The sequence below is a fragment of the Sorex araneus genome, chromosome X (assembly GCF_027595985.1).
Source record: "Sorex araneus isolate mSorAra2 chromosome X, mSorAra2.pri, whole genome shotgun sequence".
Classification (NCBI taxonomy): Eukaryota; Metazoa; Chordata; class Mammalia; order Eulipotyphla; family Soricidae; genus Sorex; species Sorex araneus.
In genome coordinates, this window is record NC_073313.1 from 336,188,003 (window position 1) to 336,213,911 (window position 25,909).

At 45.8% G+C, this 25,909-nt stretch overlaps 1 protein-coding gene across 1 annotated transcript; it reads left to right on the forward strand.

The window, feature by feature from the left end:
* Positions 1-8,558: 8,558 nt before the first annotated feature.
* MTHFD2 (methylenetetrahydrofolate dehydrogenase (NADP+ dependent) 2, methenyltetrahydrofolate cyclohydrolase) lies at positions 8,559-24,167 on the forward strand. The gene is made up of 8 exons (XM_004619987.2): positions 8,559-8,743; positions 12,662-12,846; positions 14,459-14,581; positions 15,224-15,376; positions 15,849-15,956; positions 18,806-18,898; positions 20,966-21,091; positions 23,010-24,167. The coding sequence occupies exons 1-8, from the start codon at positions 8,643-8,645 to the stop codon at positions 23,171-23,173; spliced, it is 1,053 nt and encodes a 350-aa protein (XP_004620044.2). The 5' UTR covers positions 8,559-8,642; the 3' UTR covers positions 23,174-24,167.
* Positions 24,168-25,909: the final 1,742 nt, after the last annotated feature.

Here is a 25,909-nt window from a genome sequence, read left to right on the forward strand (position 1 = left end):
GTGATTGAAGAACACTGTCTATGCCTCAATGCTGAGGCCACACCTAGAGATGACTCAGTGGTAGTGTAGCTGTCGTGCAGCCAGGAGGACAGAGATTTAATTGCCAGCGCTGATTATATTGCCCAGCGTGAACTCTTGCGGCACAGCCAGCAACACAAGTGTGCCATCTCTGTGCATCACAGCCGAGTGAGCACTGCAGCCCAACCCCTGGTCACCACAATGACAAAAATAACAATGGCCAAAGGGAGGCAAAAATAAAACTCAGAAGCAGTTAAGCGTCTATTAGCATTGTCTGATCAAGAGTTGGACTTGCCCTAGACTGGATTACCTTAGAGAGGTGGATGGAACTGACACCTTTATCTGGGAAGGAGCAAACGGGTCTCAGTGTAGAGCTGGGAGTGAGTCAAGGTATAGTCCTGTGTTTCCAGCACGTGTGACTCCTAGCATGTTGTCCCCAGTCACTCAGATGGAAAAAGACAGAGGAAGAGCAGCTTCAGGCATCGTCATGATTTTCATTTTGAACGTATTGAGTCTGAGAAGCCAGTCTTACAGATATACACAGATCTGGAGCTCAGAGAGACCAGAATGAAGATAAATTTAGGAGCTGGCAGCATAGAGATTGTTGTAGTCACGACAGTGGATGAAATAGCCGAGGGCAGGCACAGAGCAAGAGGTGACAGGATAGACCTAAGGAACTCTGATACTTAAAGGCCACATAGAGAAGAAAGAACTGGCAACGGGGAGGTGGGAGCGTGATAAAAGCAAGAAAAGAGAGTTTAGGAATAAGAGGGGGTGACAGGGGGGTGGGGGTAGGTGATCAAGTCTATTAAATGACCTGGAAAGTTCCAGTAAGATGAGGACTGGAGAGTAAGTTTATGAAAGTGAAGCTCAGGGGGAAATTTGACAGAGTCATTGTCCTCCTTTGTGGTGACTACAGAGAAGCCTTTTAAAAGTCATTCATGTGGGGGAAGGGACTCAGGCAGGAACCAGATGTACTGATGAAAACCTTTGTCACCCAGCCAAGTCCTGTGGTTCCCCCTGAGTGAAGACTTCTCTAAAAGGGAGCTCTTTTTTAACATTTATTTTTAATTGAATCACTGTGGGATACACAAAGTAATTCATGATTGGGTTTCAGTCATACAATGTTCCAACACCCATCCCTTCACCAGTGTACATTTCCTGCTACCAATGTCCCGGTTTTCCTCCCCAGGCCACCAGCCTGACTCCATTGCAGATACTTTTCTTCTTTCTCTCATTCTCTATCTCTGTCTCTCTGCCTGTCTCTTCCTTTAGGCACAGTGGTTTACAATACTGTTACTGAAAGGTTATCATGTATATCGCTTTACATCCTCTCAGCACTCAGTTCTTGTCCAGAGTGATCATTTCCAATTATCACTGGAGAAGTGCTCTTGAGTGAGAAATGGCGGTGACACTGGGGTCCTATTGCCTTCAGTCATGGAGAGATCCTAATGAGTAAATAATTGGGGAGGGGATACATAGTAGAGTTCTTAGACTGTGAGAAAGAGTCTGTTTCATTTTTTTCTTCCCCAACCTGTGACTCCCTGTTCCTTTTCTTATTCTGCCAATTAAGTCCTCTTCTTGACATCAGAAGAAAACTGAGTTACATCTTTTTGGGGTAATACACAACTCCCTACAGATCCAGAGGAGCCCTTTAAAGAGCAGACACCACCAATTCAAAAGACAAGAAAGAGGAATGCTTTGCATGCGTGGGAACTGGTTTAATCTCCAGCACACCCCTCTTTCCCGAAAAGGACAAGAGAAGACCTGGAGAAGACACCTAAATCCTGACTTTGGTGATGTGCACAGCATCTTATACATGCAGAGGTGTAAAATTCTACCCCTGAAATTCTATAGTATTGGAAACATATGATAAAACCTTTAAAATATTATTTAAAAAAATAAAATATTATTTTAAAAAGAGGAACCTATCTATACTTAAGAGGAAACAATAACCAGAATAAAAAGACACCCACACAAGGAAGAAAATATTTGCCCACCACTCGTTTGATAAAGAGTTGATATCCAAAACATATAATGCACTGGTAGAATTTTACAAGACTCAAGTAAACAATCTTATCAAAAAATGGGTAGAAGAGATGAACAGAAACTTCCTCAAAGAAGACCTATAGAGGGCCGAAAGGTATATGGGATAAAAAGTTTTACATCACTTTATCATCAGGGTGCCTAAAACTAAAAATTTATTAAAATTTAAAAAGGAACTTAAGTCTTTAAGACTTGAGGCCAATATTTTTCAAATGGAGTGATAGTACAGGAGGTAGGACATTTGCCTTGCACACGGCCAGCATGAGTTTGATCCCTAGCACTTCATATAGTCCCCCAAGTCCTGCCAGGAGTGACCCCTGAGAGGAGAGCCAGGAGTAATCCTCGAGCAACATCCAGTGAGACCCTCCCCCCAAAAAAACAAATGTTCTCCAACCACAGGATCCTTAACCAATACTTAATGCATGCACATGCACATATATGCACAAACACCCTACCCATTTACTTATAAATAGCCTATGCAATAGAAGTCCTATATATGGCTGAATACTTTTTCCAGCTTTCTGTATGAGGTTTCTAGGATTTTATAAACTGAGATGGACTATCTTGGTGTATTTTTTTTTAACTTTAAATTTTTTTTGCTTTTTGGGTCACACACAGCAATGCTCAGGGGTTATTCCTGGCTTTACACTCAGGAATTACTCCTGACGGTGCTTGGGAGACCATGTGGGATGCTGGGGATTGAACCTGGGTTGGCCGCGTGCAAGGCAAATGCCCTGCCCACTGTACTATCGCTCCAGCCCCTGTGATGACTTATCTTAAGACCCAACGAAAAAGGCTCAATAGACTCCTAGTACTCCTTTCCCCAAGGGTCATAGCAGGATTCTAGACTAAAGATCTGAAGGCAAGGAGAAGAGCCAAGGATGTAGCTCAGTGATGGAGCACTTGGTTTGCATGAGTCTGGGTTTAGTACTTAGCAAAAGATACACACACACACACACACACACACACACACACTCACACACACACACACACACACACACACACACACACCCTAAAGAAAGGGCTTTTTCCATGAGTCAGAGGTCCCACCACAAAGAGATAAGTCATATTTCTGGCTTAGGTCCCCTGGGCACATTTCTGCTAACACAACTGTCCTTTGAAACCTGCTTAGGATGAGTTTCTCTCCCCGCCCCCTCTTTTTTGTTGTTGTTTTGTTGGGGACTGCACACCCAGCAATGCTCAGAACTTTTTTTGTTTTATTTTTGGGCCACATCTGCCAAAGCTCAGTGGTTACTCCTGGATGTGTGTAAAAAATACAAAGACACACGTGCACGCGTGGGAGGTTTCGATGATGTGTGTTGTGTATTGTTCCCGGGCTCTTGAGGCGGCGCTCTCTCTCTCTCTCTCTCTCTCTCTCTCTCTCTCTCTCTCTCTTTCTCTCTCTCTCTCTCTCTCTCTCTCCCCCCCTTCCCCCCCTTTCTCTCTCTCTCTCCCCCCAACCCCCTCCCCGATCGTGTTCGGTGCTCTCAAGCTGCTCTGTGTAGACCGGATCAGGATGGCTTCTCCTTGTGCTCTGCTTCTGTGTGTGTCACTGTGCTCTCTTCTGTCTGTCTCTCTACTTCTGTCTCTGCCTCTGTAGTCCCTCCTCTGGCCTCTTCCGACCTCTCTCTGTCTCTGCTTCTGTGTCTTACCTCTTGTTTCTGTGTCTTCTCTTGTGTCTTCTGTCTTGCCTCCATCTCTCTTTCTCCGCTTCTCTCTCTTCTCCTTGCTTCTGTCTTACCTCTGCCCCTTCTCTCCTTACAGTCTTAGTTTATATAGCAATTACATAGGGTGGGGACACAAAGATGGATTAAACATTAACAAATCAACAAAGAGGGGTAAGACAATGTTATCCTACAGATGTGCACTTAGGAATTGTTCCTGATGATACCATCAGGGATGACAGGGATCAAGCCTGGGTAGGCTGCATGCAAGGCAAAATCCCTACTCATTGTACTATCTTTCCAGCCCCTTCAGGACTTACTTCTGACTCTATACTAAGGGATCACTCCTGGCAGTGCTCAGGGGGACCATGCATGGTCTGAGGACTGAACTGGGGTTGGCTGCATTCAAAAGGAAAGCACCTTGGGGCCGGAGCGATAGCACAGCGGGTAGGGCGTTTGCCTTGCACACGGCCGATCCGGGTTCGATCCTCGGCATCCCATGTGGTCCCCCAAGCACCGCCAGGAGTAATTCCTGAGTGCAAAGCCAGGAGTAACCCCTGAGCATCGCTGGGTGTGACCCAAAAAGAAAAAAAAAAAAAAGGAAAGCACCTTAACCCCTGTACTATCTCTCCAGGCCCCTGGCCCCTGAAGCTCTGAACCCAGAGTCTGCCTGAGAATATCAATAAATGGTAGTTAAAATTGGAACACAGACTCTGGAGCCAGCCTTTCTGGTTCTGTCCTTCCTCTTCCCCTTAATTCCCCTGAACAAGGTCCCCTTGTGACCTTGAACTTACTCTTCATACCCTTGGCTCCTTACTTTCCCCAGCTGTAAAATGGAGATAATAATGCTTGCTTTTTGGAGTCATTGTGAGAATGAAATAGGACAATAGGCACAAAGAGCTTAAAACAGAGCCTGACCTATTCTAAGTATGCAGTAAAGCTCAGCTATAATTAGAGTGATTATTTGTAGATCTGTGGTCATTAGTTTGCTTTGATTAGCAGCATGGTATCCTTAGGTTAGCAGACCTTTTTCTCCTCTTGCCCCCTCCCCTGGCCCCCGTTATTGCCCAATCACCAATGAACAACTTTCTTTGGTATGGAACCCTGACAGTTCTGACACTCCCTGGGATCAGCCCTGCATTGAAGCTTGAGAGCTGGAGCTTCTTCCCCTCTCCCAGAGGTCTACACTAGGGTGTGGGCTGAGTTCTTCTGTAAAGACTGCCTAGCTACTGGAACACGATGCCAATAAAATATAACAAGAACAACAACAAAACCTTATTCATTTGCATGAATAAGCTGAGTCATGATTGATGAATTGTCTTTGTTAAGTAAACTCATCGGGAATGTGACTCTGGTGTAGATGTGAGACCTTGAATGTGTGAAGGCTGTGAGTTCAAAATCTGACCCTACATGCAAAGAAATCATTGTCACTGTCACTGTCATCCCCTTGTTTGTTGATTTACTTGAGCGGGCACCAGTAACGTCTCTTTTACACTCAGCCCTGAGATTTTAGCAGCCTCTCCTCACTTATCTTTCCCAACGATGGACGCTTTTTCAGGGTCAGGGGGATGAGACCTATCGTTACTGTTTTTGGCATACTGAATATGCCACGGGTCCAGGCTCTGCCATGCGGGTGGGATACTCTTGGTAGCTTGCTGGGCTCTCTGAGAGGTATGTATATATCTGTTACTGTATTTGGAATATGAATACGCCACGGGGAGCTTAACAGGCTCTCCTGAGTGGGCAATAGACTCTCGGTAGATGTCAGGTTCTCCAAGAGGGAGAACAAGGCTATTGGATGTCGAGCAGCAAGCTTCTGGGAGCTTGGTCTTATAGTCTCTAGCTACTGAAAAATGGGGGATCTGGGTGGAAGAGGCCCAGTAGCTAGGCAGTCACACCCAGAAACTGTGTAATCCCATCAACAGCCAATATCCAGAGACTATAAAACCAAGCTTCCGGAAGAGTGACATAGAGTCTCTAGCACCTGTGCCTGGCTGTCTTCAACGGGGCCCCTTAGAGGGGACGGGTTGCCTTTCCCTCTTCGCTGAGCAAAGCCTCGACAGTTGAAGACTTTCGGAACCCAGCCATAGCCATGCTCAAGGCCACTCTACACACATTTGGATGAGTCTCATGCATGCAAAGAAATAAGTTAATTAAATTGAATAAATCTATATAATTCTAGTAGAAATAGATAAGTGCACAAATAATATCAAGAAGTTATCGTGAGTTTAATGTAGTTCCATTTGTTTATGTTTGTTCCCACTTGCTTGGTCAGTGGTGTTTCATCCTTAAAGATGCTTTTAGCTTCAATGTCATGGAGGGTTCTGCCTACATTTTTCTCCATGTACCTTATGGATTCATGTCTGATATTGAGATCTTTAATCCACTTTGATCTGACTTTTGTGCCTGGCGTTAGACAGAGGTTCTGCACCGCAAAAGAAAGAGTGACCAAAGTACAGAGAGAGCCCACGGAATGAGAAAGAATATTTACCCAATAGCCATCTGATAAGAGATTAATATCCAGGAAATACAAGACACTAGTAGAATTGTACAAGAAAAAAACTTCCAACCCCATCAAAAAATGGGGAGAAGAAATGAACAGAACCTTCCTCAGAAAAGAAATACAAATGGCCAAAGGCACATGACAAATGCTCCACATTGCTAATCATCAGGGAGATGCAAATCAAAACAACAAAGAGATATCATCTCACACCACAGAGACTGGCACACATTCAAAAGAACAAAAGCAACCAGTGCTGGCGTGGATGTGGGGAAAAGGGACGCTCTTTCACTGTAAGTGGGAATGCCAGCTGGTCCAGCCGTTTTGGAAAACAATATGGACATTCCTTCAACACCTAGAAATTGAGCTCCCATATGACCCCGCAATACCACTTCTGGAAATATATCCCGAGGGTGCACAAAGTAGAAATGACATCTTTACCTGTATGTTCATTGCAGCACTGTTCACAATAGCCAGAATGTGGAAACAACCCGAGTGCCTGAGAACAGATGACTGGTTAAGAAACTTTGGTGCTTCTACATAATGGAATACTATGCAGCTGCTAGGACAGATGAAGTCATGAAATTTGCTTATAAGTGGATGGACATAGAGAGTATCATGCTAAGTGAAATGTGTAAGAGAGGAACAGACATAGAATGACTCCACTCATTTGTGGAATATAAAATAACATAATATGAGACTGACACCCAAGGACAGTAGACATAAGGACCAGGAATATTGCCCCATAGTTGGAAGCCTGCCTCATGGGCTAGGAGAGAAGGCAGGTGGAATAGAGAAGGGATCACTGAGAGTAAAATGGTTGAAGGGATCGTTCAGGATGGGAGATGTGTGCTGAAAGTAGATAAAGGACCAAACGTGATGACCTCTCAGTATCTGTAGTGCAAACCATAATGCCCCAAAGTACAGAGAGAATATGGGGGAAATTTTCTGCCATGGATGCAGGGGGAGGGTGGGAAAGGAGGGGTAAACTGGGGACATTGGTGGTGGGGAATGTGCACTGGTGGAGGGATGGGTGTTTGATTATTGTGTGATTGTAACCTAAACATGGAAGCTTGTAACTGTATTCAATTAAAAAAAAAAAAGAAGTCATCCTGGGAAATGATAGAGTATTCCTATATGCTCTGCTAGCATAGAGTGAGGGTAATTTATTTTGTCTACACTGTGTTGGAGCAAATATGTTATTTTGCTTGTGTAGTGCCTATTCCTTAGTGTCTATGAAACATTTGGGGCCACTTACAGTGGACATTCAGAGGCAATCTTTTTGTTTTTGGGCCATACTCAGCGGTGTTCAGGGCTTTCTCCTGTCTTTCTGCTCTGTGTCAGGGATCACTTCTGGCAGTGCTCAGGGGACCATATAAAACCCCAGGGATTGAACCCAAGTTGGCCATGTGCAAGGCAAGCACTATCTTTCCAGTCCTGTTATTACTGTTATTTTGGGCTTGGGGTCACACCTGGAGGTGCTCAGGAGCTATTCCTAGGCTCGATGTTCAGGAGTTGCTTCTGAGGGCACTTGGGGCGAGGGGGAGACCAGTGGTTCTGGGGGGAGGGGGAGACCAGTGGTTCTGGGGTCCGAACATAAGATTTCTTCATGAAAAGTAGGCGATTCAGCCTTTTGGACTATCTGCCTGGTCCCAGAAATTATTTATTTGTGTATTTATTTATTTATTTATTTATTTTAAAGTATAATCCCTTCGGTCTCAAGAAATTTATCTAGAATTCAAACTGTCCTGGGGGCTGGAGCAATAGCACAGCGGGTAGGGCGTTTGCCTTGCACGCGGCCGACCCGGGTTTGATTCCCAGCATCCCATATCGTCCCCTGAGCACCGCCAGGAGTAATTCCAGATCACACCCTGTGCATCGCTGGGTGTGACCCAAAAAAGCAAAAACAAACAATCAAACTGACCTGGGCATTTTGCATTTCTGCTGGGGCCAGGAATCGAACCCACAGCTCCCGCTCGTAAAACATGCTCTCGGCCCTGTGTTATCTTTGAAGCCTTCTGCCAGGTGTTTAATCCACCCTTTCACAGCACCTTGAAAAACGGAAGAACGAATTCTCTCTCAGTTTGGCGGGGCTTAGGTGACAAAAGCTGCGACTGGCAGGGGGGCTTGCCATGCTCAGCCAATCAGTGCGTGGATTGGAGATTCGCGCGCCTCGAGGTCCAGGCTGCTGCTTCTGGGGTTCCAGCTACCAAGCGGGGCTTCACGGGACCTCGCTGACGCCGAGTGAGGACAACCAATCGGCTCCTCCAGTTGCAGCAAGGCCAATAGAGAGCAAGTGAGGTGCCGCAGGGGCCAATAGCGACCGTTGGGAGGCGGGGCCTGCCACGAGGTCGCGGTATAACCGCACGGCCCGCGCGCGCGCTTCTGTCCCGGCCCAGGCACCGGCGCGGGCTATGGCTGCTGCTTCCTTGCTTCCCACGTTGGCCACTCGGCTGCTCCGGCCCGCGCCGACATGCCACCTCTTCTATCAGCCCTTCCACCGCTCGGCCCTTCGGTAAGAGGTTCGAGGTGCTGGGTCCGTGGGCAGAGCCGAGGGGCCCCGAGGTCACCGGGGGCCCTGCCCGGGCTCGGCTGGCGTGCCGGGGCAGGTCTCAGCATCCCCGCCCCGCGCCGGGGTGGCTCCCTAGGGAGGTGGTTCGGGGTGATGAGCTGCAGCCCGCGGCCCGGGCGTTAGCCCGGCGGGGTGGGCTGATACCCGGAGGCCGCGTTTTGGAGGGAGCCGGTCTCTAGCCGACCTGGGGCATCTCATTGTCCAGGGGCCATTCTGCCGGCGGGACTGGCCCACGCTGCGGAGCCCAGGCGCCAGGCGGGCCCTGGGGCGCCCCGATGCACTGAGGAATGTCCGGAGGTTACCAAGCCAGCGCCTGCGGGCAGCTCTTGGCCTGTCGGTGCCTGGAGCTGCCTTGGTGCAGGAGCACTGCTTTGGGCGAGCGCCCAGATGGGCTGGCGAATGTCGCGCCCTTCCCGGGACCCTAGCGGCGCCGGGGGTTGGTGCAGTCTGATGAAATCCTCCGGCCCACTTGCTCGCCTGCCGGGTACCCACTTCCCTCCTCTTCCTTCAGGTGGGTGTGGTCCGCGCCGTGCCTTTCCCCTCCCGAGAGGAGAAAAAGAACTGTGGACCCCGAGGCACTCGCTGCAGCCCATCCCGCGCGGGTGGGTGCCAGGCGGAGTCCACTGAGGCCCTGGCATTACGCGGGAAGAGGGAATTCATAGTGTATGTGTGTGTGTGTGTGTGTGTGTGTGTGTGTGTGTGTGTGTGTGTGGTGTGATGTCAAAATCCTCTTTCTGAACCTCAACCCCCATTCTTAATCCCAAGACAAAGTCTTGGGGGTCCTGTGATTTCCCTCTGTGCACCTCTTCTTACCTGGCAGTTTTAGAACCAGACTTCAGTCCTGCGACCGCAGCGGCTCCCTTTAGACTGTGCAAGTTCAGAGGTGGTACAGGACGAAGTCTTGGGGGCACTGTGATTTCTCCCTGTGCACCTCTTCTTACTTGGCAGTTTTAGAACTAGGGACATTAAGTCCTGCAACCGCAGCCCCTGCCTTTAGGCTGTAAACGAATGAATGCATTCTTCAAAGGAAGGCTTGACAAGAATGTCAGAGGTTTTTCCCCCCTCAGTCCGACCCAGACCTGCCTCTGCAGCCCCATCTCCCATCAGTCTGTTCTCCCTCTTCGTGAATTATGGCCACCTGTACCTGTGGCTTTGATTGAAAAGATTCTTCAACATCCTTCTATCCTCTACCTTTAAAAACAGCGAGAGCAGTTTTGCTGCCTCGGCAATAACAGTGCCCCGCTTCTGCTCTTCTGAATGGGCAAGTAATCTTCTAGAAGGCAATAAATGATTTGATATTACAATTGCTTTGATTACTGCTGCTGGATGGTAAATACAAAACAATAGCATCTTTCAAAATCCTCTATTCTCCTGGTAGGGTTCTCTTCCTGGAAAAGCTCATTTCTTCTATGTGTGAGACATGGGTTTGAACCTGGCATGCAATGTACACACATGTAATTCTGTATGATTTCCTTCTTGGGGTAGGGTGTGGGGACTTCAGGAACATAAACCTTATGGTTAAAGAGATAATGTTTGCCTAGAAGACTGAAACATAGAGGGAAAGGTGGACTTTAGAGGCAGATTTAAGTCTGGTCTCTGTTGTCCTCATTTTCCTGTAAAACAGGACTATTGTAATGACCTCGAGGTAAGGGAGAGCAAGATAACAAAATATCTGGTGTTTATCAGATGTTGACTCCATCCCCTTTGGCTTTTTTCATTCATTACTGTTTCTACTACTCAGAAGATAACATTCTTTAGTATAACCTCATTAATTTTTTTGTTTTGGGGCCACAATCTGCTATGCTCAGGGCTTGCTCCTGGCTCTGTACTCAGAGATCACTCCTGGTGGGCTCTGGGAAACATATAAGGTGCTGGGAATTGGACCCGGGTTGGCTGCACGCAAGGCAAACGCTCTGTCTGCTGTACTATTCTCCAATCTCCTTCATCAAAAGTTTTCCCATATACCTGATACTAAATTTTAATGGAGAATTGCCACACTACTTTAAGCTATTGATTAGGGAAGTTGCTACGTATAATTTTTATATGTACATAAAAATAATCTTTTTCAGTGCATCATTTTAATACAAATTTTCTAAAAACATCTGTGAAATCATTTAATTCCTAAATAGGTGTTAACTAATTTAGTTCTTAAGATTTGGATTTTTTTCAGAGCCGGGGTCAAAATCTTCCTTCTTTATGGACCTCAAATCCCCCATTCTTAAATCCAGGATGAAGTCTAGGGGCCCTGTGATTTCTTCTGCGTACTCTTCTTACCTGGCAGTTTTAGAAGCAGACTTAAGTCTTGCAACCTCAGCCACTCCCTTTAGGCCGTGCAAGTTCACAGATGTTACTGTGGAACTGAGCAGTCTGCAATTTTCATGTATTTTGGGATTATTTTATCTGTGTTTTTGCCAAAGATGGAATGTGGACTGTGGCTTCTTTGCCCGATTCGTTCACATTTGGCAGCATTCTATGCAGACACTGCTAATACACAGCTGTATTCATATTCAAGAGTGAGCCACCAGTGATACATGCCAGCATCCATGTAAACTTGTGAGTTTTAGGTTAATGATGGTCACTGTTACTGTCACTGTCATCCCATTCTCATCAATTTGCTAGAGTGGGCACCAGTAACGTCTCTCATTGTGAGTCTTATTGTTACTGTTTTTGGCATGTCCAATACGCCATGGGTAGCTTGCCAGGCTCTGCTGTGTGGGCGGGGATACTCTCGGTAGCTTGCCGGGCTCTCCGAGAGGGGCAAAGGAATTGAACACTGGTTGGCCGCGTGAAAGGCGAACGCCCTACCGCGGTGCTATCGCTCCATCCAGCCCAGGTTAATGATGCTAACCATTTCAATTTCATTGATTGAATATATAAATATGTAGTTGGACACAGATTTGTTCAGGACCAGTTTTTCAAATTTCAATACACCTGGCCTTGCTCAGGACTTGATCCGGTCTCTGTGCTCAGGGGTCATCCTGATTGTACTCCAGGAACCGTATCCTCTCTTCTATCATGAGCATGACTGCTGTTCTTTTTGTGCTTCTATCTTCCGCTACTTCCATCCACAGGCCCTCTGTCCAGGCTAAGGATGTGGCTCTAGCCTATGTGGCCGGTTCCTGTCGCACCAAGATTTTTGTACGAACTGGATCGCTGGCCAGCCTAGCAATTATCCCTGGCTTCACACACTCCTGTGCTGACTTGCTAGGGCTGGGACAGTGGGGTGCCGGGGTAGAACACACTTCTGCCCCTAAGCTAGAACCTTTTCTAGTTTCCCTTTTGACCTCTTGTCAATCAGGAAAGCCTTCCCCAGGAGGGGCTGCATAGGCATTTGTGATTAGACTTGCCCAACCTGTTGTTTTCGTTTGAAAGGCGTAGTACATTTTAGAAGCATAATGAAAATGAAAGCCCTTTATGCACCAGAAATGGGATTTGAAATATGACTGAATGCTAGCTTATAGAACTGTTTGTCAGCGACCAGGAGGGTGTAGCAGTGAAGGTAGATTCGAATGACACCAGACTTCACTAGGCACTTTCAGTTATTTTTCACTTTGGTGCTCTTGCAGCATTTGGTGTTAATTAGGCCACATTCGCATGTGAGCCACCTATGTATTATGCCAGCATCAAGTAAGCTCTTTGAGTCTTAGGTTACCAGCAGTAACACTTTCAGTCAATTTTTATCCTCCTAAACATGTGGCTGGACACAGATTTGCTGTCCGGATCCTGTCGGTGGTCCTTCAGAGTAAACGCTATGCGTTTGAGTTTGATTTTCAACTGTTGGGTATCTCAATAGCACTGCTTTGTAGAGTCTTTCCCCAAATTCGAACTTACTGGGTTTTGTACCTTTGTTGCCTTCTGCAGAAATGAAGCGGTTGTCATTTCTGGAAGGAAACTTGCCCAGCAGATCAAGCAGGAAGTGCGGCAGGAGGTGGAGCAGTGGGTGGCTTCAGGCAACAAGCGGCCTCACCTGAGTGTGGTTCTGGTCGGCGAGAACCCTGCGAGTCACTCCTATGTCCTCAACAAAGCGCGGGCAGCGGAGGATGTGGGTATGTGGCACTCCTCTCTCACAGCCAGGCCGCTGCTGGGTTCAGGCTCTGGGAGGCGAACTCGATTGCAGTTTTGTGATTCCTTTTTCTTGGGGGGTAACGCGGCAGCGGAGGCTGAGGTGGGTGACGTGCACTCAGAACTTTGACAGGGAAGCTGGACCGTATCTACTGAGAAGGCTGATACAGACCAGGGCAGAAGGGAGGCAGTTAGTTTCCTGAGTGCCTTCTGGATTATACGCTGCATTGTTCAACCTATTTATTTGGTTTTGGGGCCACACTTGGGCCATGCTTGGGTTACTCTGTGCTCGGGATCACTCATGGCAGTGCTCGGGAGACCAACTGGGGTGCTGGATATTGAACCTGGGTCGGCCGCATGTAAGACAAGCATCTTAGCCGCTGTATTGTCTCCAGCCCCTAGCTACATTAGTTTAGTCTTAAGGTTAGACCAGTTACTTTGAGCACAGTTTACGTTAGTATCCTTAAGCAATAATGAGTCTTTGATGGAGATGTTTTGAGCATTTAGTTAAAGCCTGATGACTGTGAGGGAGAAAGACTGAGCTATCTCAGTGGCAGGACGTCAGAAGTGGTGAAGGACATTAGCCTCTGGGAAACAGGTTTTGTTTTTGCCACAGTATTAATAGCTTCCGTGTGCAAAGCTGTGCACAGCCACCGCCACCAGCATGCCAGAACCATCCGTGGGAAATTGCTTTTTATTTTTTCACCAATTCTTTCCAAAGCCAATCTGTCCCTGTTGTCAAGGAGTGGCTGGAGTTGAAGTGCAGAAGGCTGGGGTCCGGGTAATGAATGGTCTGGGAGTCTGAGTTCTAGTTCCTGCTGTGCTCTGCACTTGGCGTGCCAGTAGCTTAGAAGCTGCTGGGTTCAGCGCCGCCTCTCCTTGCTGATCTGTCTGAGCAGTGGGTGTCTTTCCCTTCTAGAGGGTGAGAGGCAGCTGGGGGGTGTTACTGCACTGTAGCCCTGTGGTTAATCTGGGGGACATTGAGGACAGAGGCCTCTCCAGCCATTCTCACTGCAAAACCTGTAGAACATCAAGCAAGTAATATGCCATGATTTTTTTTTTTTAAGATGTTGGGAGGTAGTGTGGTGCTGTGGTGAGGGCGTGCAGGCATTCCGGAACTGGCCAGACCTGACTTCAGTTCTGACTGGCTTGTGTTTTCATTTTGCCGAGTCTCAGTCTCCTTGTCTACGGAACAAGGTCAATGAGGGTTGCATAGAATAACATGTTGAGAGAGTCGAACTAGTTTACTCTAGAACAGTGTATCTCAGCTCTTTTCAGACTGAAGGTCCCTTCAAATCTGTTTCCTCCTGTGGCGCCCCTGTACCCCACCATCCTACCAGTTGGCTCCCCCTAGTCTTGTGCCAGGGCCCTCTGTTTACATTATTTCACCCGTGACCTTGGATTATCCTGGGGACTCTTGGACAGCGCTGCTCTAGTGTATATATTGAGGAAGTTGCTATTTCAAATTTTATTTAAACTTTTTTTAGCTACCAGGATGGGTATGGTAGAAGGCTGTGACAAGTACCAAGACATTGCTCATTAAATGCTCACTCACTGTTGTATTTTTTTTTTTTTAACCATGATGTTTTCTCTTAGGAATCAACAGTGAGACCATTTTGAAACCAGCTTCCATTTCAGAAGAGGAACTATTGATTTTAATTAATAAACTGAATAATGATGATAATGTAGACGGCCTTCTTGTTCAGCTGCCTCTTCCAGGTGAGGTTTGGGTACCACCATGTAAATGCTTTTACAGGGCCCAGAAATGGGGCGTCTTCATGGCAGAGTGTCTGCCTCCCATGCGTGAGGTTGTGGATGGTTGTATAGGTGGTGGTCCCCAAGTCCACAACTAAGTATGTGACCCCCACCCCCACCCCCCCCCCGGCAAGCAGGGAGACCAAATGTGATAATGGCACAACCACAGGCAAACACCAGTCTTCACAGCAATGCCAACAACAAACGAAAGGGAATGGGGGTGAGGGGGAGAGAAATGATTTCTGAGAAGTGGGAAGAGTTGGTTATTTGTGAACTGGTTTCCTGGGTGGATATGTCTTAAACGGGAAGTAAACTCAGGAGCGTGACTATTTTCCTAGATCTGAGAGGGACCTATTCAGAATATCCAGTACTCCTCCATCCTGTATTTGAGATCAAGATCCCTGATCTCACTGTCCCATGACAGAAAGGGCAGGGAGAGAACTAGTTCAAGAGGTCATTGGCTTTGGTGTGGGCATTTGGTTTTGTTTGCTAGGTGTTCTCTGCATAGAAATCACTTGCACGTTGAGGAAGGGTAGAGGAGGATTTGATAAGGTTCAGGCTACCAACTGCACAGCACTGATTTATGGCCTGTGATTTCTGTGACAGAGCACATTGATGAGAGAAAGATCTGCAATGCTGTTTCTCCGGACAAGGATGTCGATGGCTTTCACGTCATCAACGTAGGACGAATGTGTTTGGACCAGTATTCCATGTTACCAGCTACCCCATGGGGCGTGTGGGAAATAATTAAGCGAACTGGTAGGTCTAGCCCTTAATTGTATGTTCCTATTATAGGAGGGGGCACTTAAAAAATGGCAAAACTGGATACCGTGGCTGAGTAGAAACCCCCATTCCCATGATCTCTCGTTATGATCCTCCAACTCTTCTCTCTTAGCCTGTGAGACTGTTTGCTACCATTTAATCCCACAGCTTCAGTGAGGGAAACTGAGCTTTAAATGTGGCTCAGTCCACATTTTGTGGCATTCTGGAGCTCCCAGGGTGCCTTCTCCATTTTTCTTTAGTGTCTACCCTGGGTAGCAAGCGATGATGATTGCTATGTGATTGACGAGGCAGTCAGCTTCCTGACTGTTGGGCGTCATCTAAATCAGATTCACATTCCAGGCTACCAACCTTGCTTTCCCTTGGGTGCTCATACTAAAACCGTCTGGTGCTACTCATAAAACAAATACACACATGTACATATACATACATAGAATTCTTTTCCTCACAGGCATTCCAACCTTAGGGAAGAATGTGGTTGTGGCTGGAAGATCCAAAAATGTTGGCATGCCCATTGCAATGTTACTGCACACAGATGGGGCACATGAGCGACCTGGAGGTAAGGAAATTGCTTTTATTTTTTTAAACTGATTTATTATTACTATATTTTAAGCGGATTGTCTTTTCCCTTATAGGAGAACCTTTAGGGCTGCCCTGTTAATGTTTAGAACAATTAACTTTGTTAAATTTTTTTTCTTTTTTTTTGAGGGGGGCCCTCACACCCATGATGCACAGGGGTTACTCCTGGCTCTACACTCAGGAATCACCCCTGGCGGTGTTCCAGAGACATATGGGAATCAAACCCGAGAATAGAGCCCCGGTTGGCTGTGTGCGAGGCAAATGCCCTATCTGCTGTGTTATCTCTCCAGCCCCAACTTTGTTGAATTTTATGTTTGCAATTTTGTTTGCAGCTGTTTGGGGAGTAAATTTGCACGTGCACACGTGTGTGTGTGTGTGTGTGTGTGTGTGTGTGTGTGTGTGTGTATGGGGGGGGCTTCGGGGGTCACACCTGGTGATGCTCAGGGGTTACTCCTTGCTCAGTGCTCAGAAATCACTCCTGGTGGGACTCAGGGGACCATATGGGATGCCAGGGATCGAACCTGGGTCAGCTGCATGCAAGGCAAACACCCTACTTGCTATACTATTACTTTGGCCCCTGCAGAGTAACCTTTAGCAGATGAATTCAGTATCACCTGAGAGTTTATGTATACTTACTTATAGAATAATAGAAATGAGTACACATAGAAGTAAGTTTGAGGTTTGAGTGTAAGGAGGGCTATCAGTATTTAGAAATGTTTCAGTTTGGCTTTGATAGCTGGAACTAAAAAGCTGTCTTAAACAACGTTGTAATCTATTCTGTGTCATTTGGTAGAGAACAATCTTAGACCTTTGCAAAGGACTGAATTGATATTGCCGTAATGGATCATTAGGTCAAGTTCTGTAATTTGTCTGAGAAAAAAAGCTTGTAAGTGAGTTACCAAATGTGATTATTATAATATGATTGTGGTAGCAAACTCTGTATTTCCAGACAATTTACTATGCCTTCATTTTTGAAATCTTTAATAATTCTAGTGATAATTTTACATAGAAAAGGAAAATTCTTAAAAAGCTGTTGAGTAGGGGATAAGGAATGTAATTAGTTTATATGACTATGAAAGATAGAATTAGGGTCCGTCAGTAAAAGGTCCAAGAACTGACCTTTATAAATAAAACTTTATTTTATTTAAATAAATAATTTTTTTTTTTTTTTGCTTTTTGGGTTACACCCGGCAATGCACAGAGGTTACTCCTGGCTCTGCACTCAGGAATCACCCCTGGCAGTGCTCAGGGGACCATATGGGATGCTGGGAATCGAACCCGGGTCGGCCACGTGCAAGGCAAACGCCCTACCTGCTGTGTTATTGCTCCAGCCCCCTGAATAAATAAAATTTATTTAAATAAAATTTATTAAAAATAAATAATTTTTATTTATTTTTTAAAAAATTTTAAATTGTATTTGAGGTTACAGTAGTGTCAGTGTTCATATGTTTTTGTATAAAAAGTTACTCACCTCCACTATAACCAAAGCACAAAAGATCTTGTACCATTATCCTTATTTCTTGTATCGAAAAAAATTTTTTGTTTGCTTGCTTTTGGGCCACACTTGGCAGAGGTTAGGGCTAACTTCTGGTGGGCTCAGGAGAACCATATGGGGTGCCTAGGATCAAACCTTAGTTGGCTGCATGCAAGGCAAACACTATTCACTGTGTAGTCACTCTCACCCCATTTAAAGTTTTTTTTGCAGTAGAGGGCTGGAGCAATTGTATAGCAGATAGGGTGTTTGCTGTGCCTGCAGCCAGCCCTGATTCTATCCCCAGTAACCCATATCTGTGGTCCCTTGAGCACTGCCAGGTGTAGCAACAAAACAAAAATTTTAAAAGTTTTTTTTTTTTTTTTAATTTTATTGAATCACTGTGAGATAGTTACAAGCTTTCATGTTTGGGTTATAATCACACAATGATCAAACACCCATCCCTCCACCAGTGCACATTCCCCACTACCAATATCCCCGGTATTGTAGACAGTATTCCCTATACTCTCTCTGCTTTTGGGCATTACGTCTTGCAACTCAGACACTGAGAGGTCATCATGTTTGGTCCATTATCTACTTTCGGCACACATCTCCCATCCCGACTGATTTCTCCAGCCATCATTTTCTTAGTGATCCTTTCTCTATCTGCCTTCTCCCCTCCGCTCATGAAGCAGTCTTCCAGATGTAGGGCACTATCAACATTATGGTTATGTACTTGCAGTTTTGCTACACCATGCCCACCACCAGTGTGCCAAGATCTCTCAGAGGTATTTGGTTTTTATTTTTTAATTTTTTTTAATTTATTTTTTGCTTTTTGGGTCACACCCAGTGATGCACAGGGGTTACTCCTGGCTCATGCACTCAGGAATTACTCCTGGCGGTGCTCAGGGGACCATATTGGATGCTGGCAATTGAACCCGGGTCGGCCGCGTGCAAGGCAAATGCCCTACCCGCTGTGCTATCGCTCCAGCCCCTGGTTTTTAAAAGATAAATGTTATATGCCCAGAAAATATGGCACATGAACTAAGTCTATTACTTTTTTTGACTTTTTTTTTTTTTTTTTTTTTTTTGGTTTTTGGGTCACACCCGGCGATGCACAGGAGTTACTCCTGGCTCTTCACTCAGGAATTACCCCTGGCGGTGCTCAGGGGACCATATGGGATGCTGGGATTAGAACCCGGGTCGGCTGCGTGCAAGGCAAACGCCCTACCCGATGTGCTATTGCTCCAGCCCCTTTTTTTGACATTTTGAATTCCTGCAGCAGTTTGTCCAGTTGAGATGGAATCCAGTCTAGCTGTGACTCAGGAATCAGGGTAACTGTTTTTTTTAACCCATAGGTGATGCCACCGTTACAATATCTCATCGATACACCCCCAAAGAACAGCTGAAGAAGCATACAATTCTTGCAGATATTGTGGTCTCTGCTGCAGGTAAGAAAACCTGGAAGGGGATGCCGAGTATCAGCGCGATAGAGCTAGGACACCTCATAGAATTTACTTAACTCACTGTAATTCCATTCACCACTCAGGAAGTGATGCTGTGCGTTGTAGGATAACATTGGTTGTAGGATAACATTTGCTCTTCCTCCCTCACCCAGGGAGCTTGGATTTGTTGATTGCTCCTCCAACCTGTCAATTTCCTTTGCCTCCTGATCATACTCTGCTGACTTGTAAATACTGTTTTTCTGTTCTCCTTAATGTCCTTTGCATTTCAGAGCAATTACCTTTTGTATGGACACAGGAAGATAGCTGAAAAGAGGTGCTTTCGTAACTTGGGAGTTCATTGATTCCAGATACTATTACCTCCTGGACCTCTGCTCTCTCAAGCCTCAGTTGCCCTTCCTTCCTAGATCCCCCAAAGCAGGGTCCCGACGAGGGACTGGATGGACCCCAGGGCAAGCCGTGAGCTACCCTGGCATTGAATTGGGCCAGACCAAAGTGCCATAATACTTAACTGTAAGTTAAGAGCATGGTCATGGACAAATTCTGTCATGATCCAAAAAGCAATAATTAGATTCGGACCCTGCTAGGGTTAGGAATAATTAATCTTGCCTGAGCACTGTAGTCTGAGTCTGTGGCAAGATGTCCCCAGGAGAGTCACCCTACAAGCCTAAATGCGCCTATTACTGTGTCCATACAGAATGGCAAGTATTAAGAAGTAGAATTAAGATGTTAATTAAGGAGCGGGAGTGGAGAAACACACCATAAGTGCTGTTTGCCCTCCTGGGCTGCAGGTGGTCAGGAAGGCTTGATAAACATGTTGATTGCCCTTCCCTGGGGGAGGTGTGGTTTGGGAGGCGAGATTGGAGAGGAGAGAAGAGGGGGTTGACAGAGTTGCTGGGAGCTGAGCAGGGGCAGGAGAGGGAGAGCTGGACTTGCGGGTTAGAGAGAGGGTTGGAGAGAGGGTTGCTGCAGGCAGAATTGGGGAGAAAGTAAGAGGTGAAGAGAGCTGCCGAGGGAGGTAGAGAGAGTAGAAGGATGGAGTTGGAGAGAGTTGTGGCCGGCGTGAGAGACAGTTGTGGAGAGTTTGGGAGAGAAACGAGAGAGATGGAATAAACGGCAACAGATCACCTGATCAGCTGATCAGCTTGGCCTGCCTTCCTCCTTCATAGCCCTGGGTCCCACACACCTGGGTTCCTCTGCCGGTACCTTCATGCGTGAGGCTCGTCCGAACGTGTGGAGAGGGGCCTTGAGCATGGCTGTGGATGGGTTCCGGAGGTCTTTGGCCATGGGAGCTCTGCTTGGGGCGGGGAGGGAAACTGAAGCCCACCCCCTCCGAGGGGCCTTGGGGAAGATAGCCAGGCGAGGGGGCAAGAGACTCTCTGCCTTGATGCTATTAGGATTTTTTTTTTCTTTTTGGGTCACACCTGGCGATGCACAGGGGTCACTCCTGGCTCATGCACTCAGGAATCACCCCTGGCGGGGCTCAGGGGACCTATATAGGATGCTGGGATTCGAACCCGGGTCGACTGCATGCAAGGCAAACGCCCTACCCGTTGTGCTATCACTCCAGCCCCCTAGGATTCTTTATCTTTGATTTTTATTTATTTTATTCCTTTCTTTTTTTGGGGGGGTGCATTTCAGTGTTGTTGTTTTGCTTTGTTTTTGTTTATTGTTTGGGGCCACACCCACGATCTTGGGTTACTCCTGACTCTGCATTCAGGGATTATGCCTAGTGGCTTGGGGGATACTGTGGGATATCCAGTTGTGGGATCAGTCTTGGACTGGGGAATGAATCGATCAAACCTGGGTGGGCCACATGCAAGGCAGCTTCCTTACCCGCTGTACTCTGTCCCCCAGTCCCAAGGGGCTTCGCTGGCAAAGGTGGCAGGTGTCTCTCTCTCCAGTCCATCTGGTGCTCCTGTTCTAGTGCACGCTTTCTTTGCTTTGTTTGTCAGAGTTTCAGGTGGAGCAAGTTCTTCCTGTTTGCTCAGTTGGACTCCACCCTCCCGGCATCTACTCTCCAGTACTAAATCGCCCATTCCTGTCTCTTTCCAGGCATTCCCAATCTCATCACAGCAGATATGATTAAGGAAGGAGCTGCTGTCATTGATGTGGGAATCAACAGAGTTCTAGATCCCGTCACTGCTAAACCCAAGTTGGTCGGAGATGTGGATTTTGAAGGTGAATGGAATTTATTTTTTAAAATATATAAACTTAGTAAATACTAGCTTAAATGGATGTTTAGGGTAGATTATTTACTTTTTCCCTAACTTTTCGAGTTATGTCACTGTGCAGGTAACTTGTTAAATCCTTTTCAAAGAATTAAGATAAATCGGGTTTTTTTTGTTGTTTTGTGCCTACACCTGACTCCATGCTTATTAAAGTTGCTTCTGGAAGTGGTTCGGGTACATAAAGAGTCAGGGATTAAACCTGGGCTTCTGTTTTGTTGTTGTTGTTTGTGTTTTTGGCTTGGGGGCCTAAACCCGGGCCTTTGGCAGGCAAAGTAGATACACTAGCCCTTTGAGTTAGCTCCCGGTCCAAGAGAAAAAAATTTTTTCGTTTCTTTTCTTTTTGCTATACCCAGCAGTGCTTCTGGTTTTATGCTCAGGGGTCATCCTTGCAGACTTGGGTGACCATACGGGGTTGATGGTGATGGATCCTGGGTTGGCTGTGCATAAAACAAGTGCTTTGCCTGCTGTAGTTAATCTCTGGCCCCAAGAGAGATCTTTGAAAAAGTTACAACCATTCTTGAGTTACTGTAGGTGTTTGTATTATAAAAATTTTAGAGAGAAGAGATTTACTTTTCAGGGAATTATTTTTCCTTAAGGTTATTTAATAAATTAATCTTAGGGCTTTCCATAATTTTTCAAATTTAATGATGTGATTTTCCTAATTATTGAACTTAAAAGTTGTAGGGGCTGGAGCTATAGCATAGCTGGTAGGGTGTTTGCCTTGCATGCGGCCAACCCAAGTTCAATTCCCAGCATCCTGTATGGTCCCCTGAGCACCGCCAGGAGTGATTCCTGAGTGCATTAGCCAGGAGTAACCCTTGAGCATTGCCAGGTGTGACCCCCAAAAAAGTTGTATAGGGTTCTTATTTTCAGAATAAGAAGAGAGATCACAACCAGGAATATACTATGCCAAATAATAAAACTGCCATTACTACTGGAATGGTTAAATGATCCAGGTAAAAGCCATAGTTGTGAAATTATGTAATATGCTAATAGTTTTTTTCCCTCTTGTTCTCAAGGATTATCATGACTATCTGAATCTTTTGCCCATAGTCTTATTTCTAGCTTTCTATTTGTATTGAAAGAGTGTGACTCAAGCCAAGTATCTAAGGCATTTCTCTTTTTCCCTTACGGTGATGAGGGACTGGAGTGATAGTACAGAGAGTAGGCAGTGATAATACGGAGGGTAGGGCTTTTGTCTTGCAAGTGGCTGGTCTTGTTTTGGTCCCCAGCATTCCATATGGTCCCATAAACACCACTGGGAGGGGAGTAATTCCTGAGTGTAGAGCCAAGAATAAGCTTTGACCATTGCTGGTGTGGTCCCAAGCCCCTTCCCCCCAGAAAAAATCTTTTTTCCCCAGTTTTTGTGGTTAACACCCGGCAGTGCTCAGGAGTTACTCCTGGCTCTGCACACAGGAATTACTCCTGACGGTGCTTGGGGGGGCTATATGGGATGCTGGGGATTGAACCCAGAAAACCATGCAAGGCAAACTCCCTACCCGCCATACTATCACTCCAGCCCCAGCAAAAGAAAATCTTACTCTTTTTTTTTTTTTAATTGAATCATCGTGAGAACAGTTACAGGGCTTTCAGGATCAAGTCGCAGTCATACAATGATCAAACACCCATCCCTTCACTAGTGCACATGTTCCACCACCAAGAACCCCAGCATACCTCCCCTCCCATCCCTACCCCCACCTCGCTTGTGTGGCAGATGAAGAAAATCTTACTCTTGAATAATGCCTATGTGCTTTTTCATATGAGTCTTAGCTTCCAAAAGGGGCTTGTGCATGTTACTGATTTTCTTCAAATGCTTCTATATGTTCAAATTCATATCATATTCCTTTGTATCTTTTGCTTCTTTATAGGCGTCAGGAAGAAAGCTGGTTATATTACCCCAGTCCCTGGAGGTGTTGGTCCCATGACAGTGGCAATGCTAATGAAAAACACCATTATTGCTGCAAAAAAAGTGCTGAGGCTTGAAGAACGGGAAGTACTGAAGCCTAAGGAGCGTGGAGTGGCGACTAATTAACTGTTGTGCGTTTTGCCTTGTGAACAGCACTCGCGGACGGTTGAGAAGCAAAGCAGGCGATTAGGAATGCAATATTTTTTATTTATTCTACTGAGATGGTTTAAAATAAATGCTTTGTATTTATTGAGAGCTTAAGAGGGTGGGTGTTTGCACATACAGCTCTGTAGTACCTCACCTGGAGGCTGCCAGTATTGTGCTGCCTCATTTTCTCGCCAGAGAAGCCAGAAGCCTAGTGATTCACATGGGGACAATAGGGTCAGGCTGCCCAGGGATGCGAAACCGTGTCAAGCCACTTCCAGTACAGTTTAGCCTTTTTGAGGATTGCGTTTCCCAAGTGCTGTTCCAATCAGAGTTGATACTCATTTTCGGTTTTAAAACTTTTTGAGTTCAACTGACCAAACCAAAGGAAAAAAATGTTGCCAGAGAAAATTGGGGAAAAGACAAAGAATCAGTGGCAACTGAGTAGAAAAGGTTTAGCCTAATTTATGAAACCCGAAGAAAAACGACACAAGCAGCATGTCAGTGGTGTCGTAAGCTGTCATTTTGTAGCTTGGCCATTGGGAAGGTGTTTCGGGTTTTGCTGTTAGCTCTGGTTTACATCTCTTATTGTATCTGGGGACTCTCCATACCAGTATCTTCGGATTGAAAGGCTTATTTTATAAATTATTCATGTTCAGTGTAATACTTGGCTTTTCCTCTATCTTCACATTTCATTTTTGTACTGTTGGAGGTGGTATCTGTAAGGTTTCTTTGGTGTATTTTGAAACCTGTTTTTGAAAAACAAAACACGGACCTGATCATCATTAGGGCAGCTTGCATACGTACGCAACTCACTTGCCGCCAAAGACTTGTCAGCAGCTGTGCTTGCTTTTGTCTGATGCACCTGTTGGCTTTCCCTCAATATTTTTTTTTTCAGAATTTAAGTTAATATTGAATTTAATCAGACTTTCTGATTAAATACCTTTTTTTAAAAAAATAAAATACTTTTGACAAATGTGGAATGAGTTTCTGAAATACCGTCTCCCTGCTACTATGTTTTAGTTGTTAACCTACCCATGTTTAATTTTTTTCCTGTGTCAGTGATGAATCTAAACTTTTATGTTTGGTAAGACTCAGACACATTGCCTTAAACAATGTGCCTTAAACACATTGGTTTAAATAGCTGTGCAGAAATCAGCCTGGCTCTTTTAGTCTCATATCCCAATCAGCAATGCCAAATTAAAAGTATTTATAAGAGAAAAGATTTTCATATATTTAATTGAATCTGGGTGTGAGCTCTGGTGATAGAAGCGAGAACAACTCTGTTGAAAAAAAAAATTGCCTGTAGGAGGACCTGAATAATACTGTGCTCATCTATGGCCAAGGGCCAAGTGTGTTCTGCTGAGTCCAGCTGATTGGCCTCCCACAGTGAACCTATGGGGTAGGCAGGTTGGGTGCTGAGTTCCTTTCAGGATAAACAATGAGGTCTAGGACAAGTTACAACTTGAGTGGCCTACCCTCAACTCATACTTATCCATTTGACCTGAACCCAGTACTCTACACTGCCTGGCACTTTCATTATGCTGAGTGCTTACTTGTGACTGCATGCACATTGGGTGCATGGGTGCACTCGACATTGGATGCCCACATATGTTGTCCTGCCATTTGGGCCTTGGGAACATGAATACTTTATTTTTTATTAGTGAATCGCCATGAGGTAGAGTTATAGGCTTATAAACTTTCATATTTTCGTTTTAGTCATACAGTGATCGAGTACCCATCCCTCTACCAGTGCCCATTTTCCATCACCAATGGTCCCAGCATCCCTCCCACTACCCCCATCCCATCCTCCCCCCACCCCCCCCGCCTCTGTGGCAGGGCATTCCCTTTTTTTCTCTCTCTCCTTTTGGGTGTTGTGGTTTACAATAGAGGTTTTGAGCGGCCATCATTTCGGTCTGTAGTCTACTTTTGGCACGCATCTTCCAACCCGAATGGGTTCTCCCGACATCCTTTACTTGGTGTTCCCTTCTCTATCTGAGCTGCCTTTTCCTCCAGCATGTGAGGCTGGTTTCCAAGCTGTAGAACAGGCCTCCTGGTCCTTGTCTCTGCTACTCTTGGGTGTTAGTCTCCCACTCTGTTACTTTATATTCCACAGATGAGTGCGATCTTTCTATGCCTGTCCCTCTCTCTTTTTTTTTTTAACTTTTTATTGAATCACCATATGGAAAGTTACAAAGTTCTCAGGTTTATGTCTCAGTTATACAATATTCAAACAACCATCCCTTCACCAGTGCCCATATTCCACCACCAAAAACCCCAGTATACCCCCCCGCCCCCACCTCCCCACCCCCGACTGTATAACTGATGAATTTCACTTCATTTTCTCTTTACCTTGATTACGTTCCATATTTCAACACAAAACTCACTATTGTTGGAGTTTCCACTCAAGAAAGACAGCCCTACTACCAAGGAAGCATTTGATAATTAGTTTTCCATTGCTGAGAATGAAGAGATATGTCGCCCCACTGCTCCAAGTACATAACTCTCTTTTTTTTTTCCTTTTTTTTTTCCCCCTCATCCCCCTTCCCGTGCCTCATAGTATGGTGTACGCCACGCCACGTTTCTCCCTGAAAATGGGAAACAACCTGGAAAGAGGGATATTTCCTCTTCTTGGCCAGCGTGGGGCTTTTGCTTAGTTCACAGTCCAGAGAGGTGGCTGTTACATTAATAACCTTCAATATTTCAACAAACACTCAT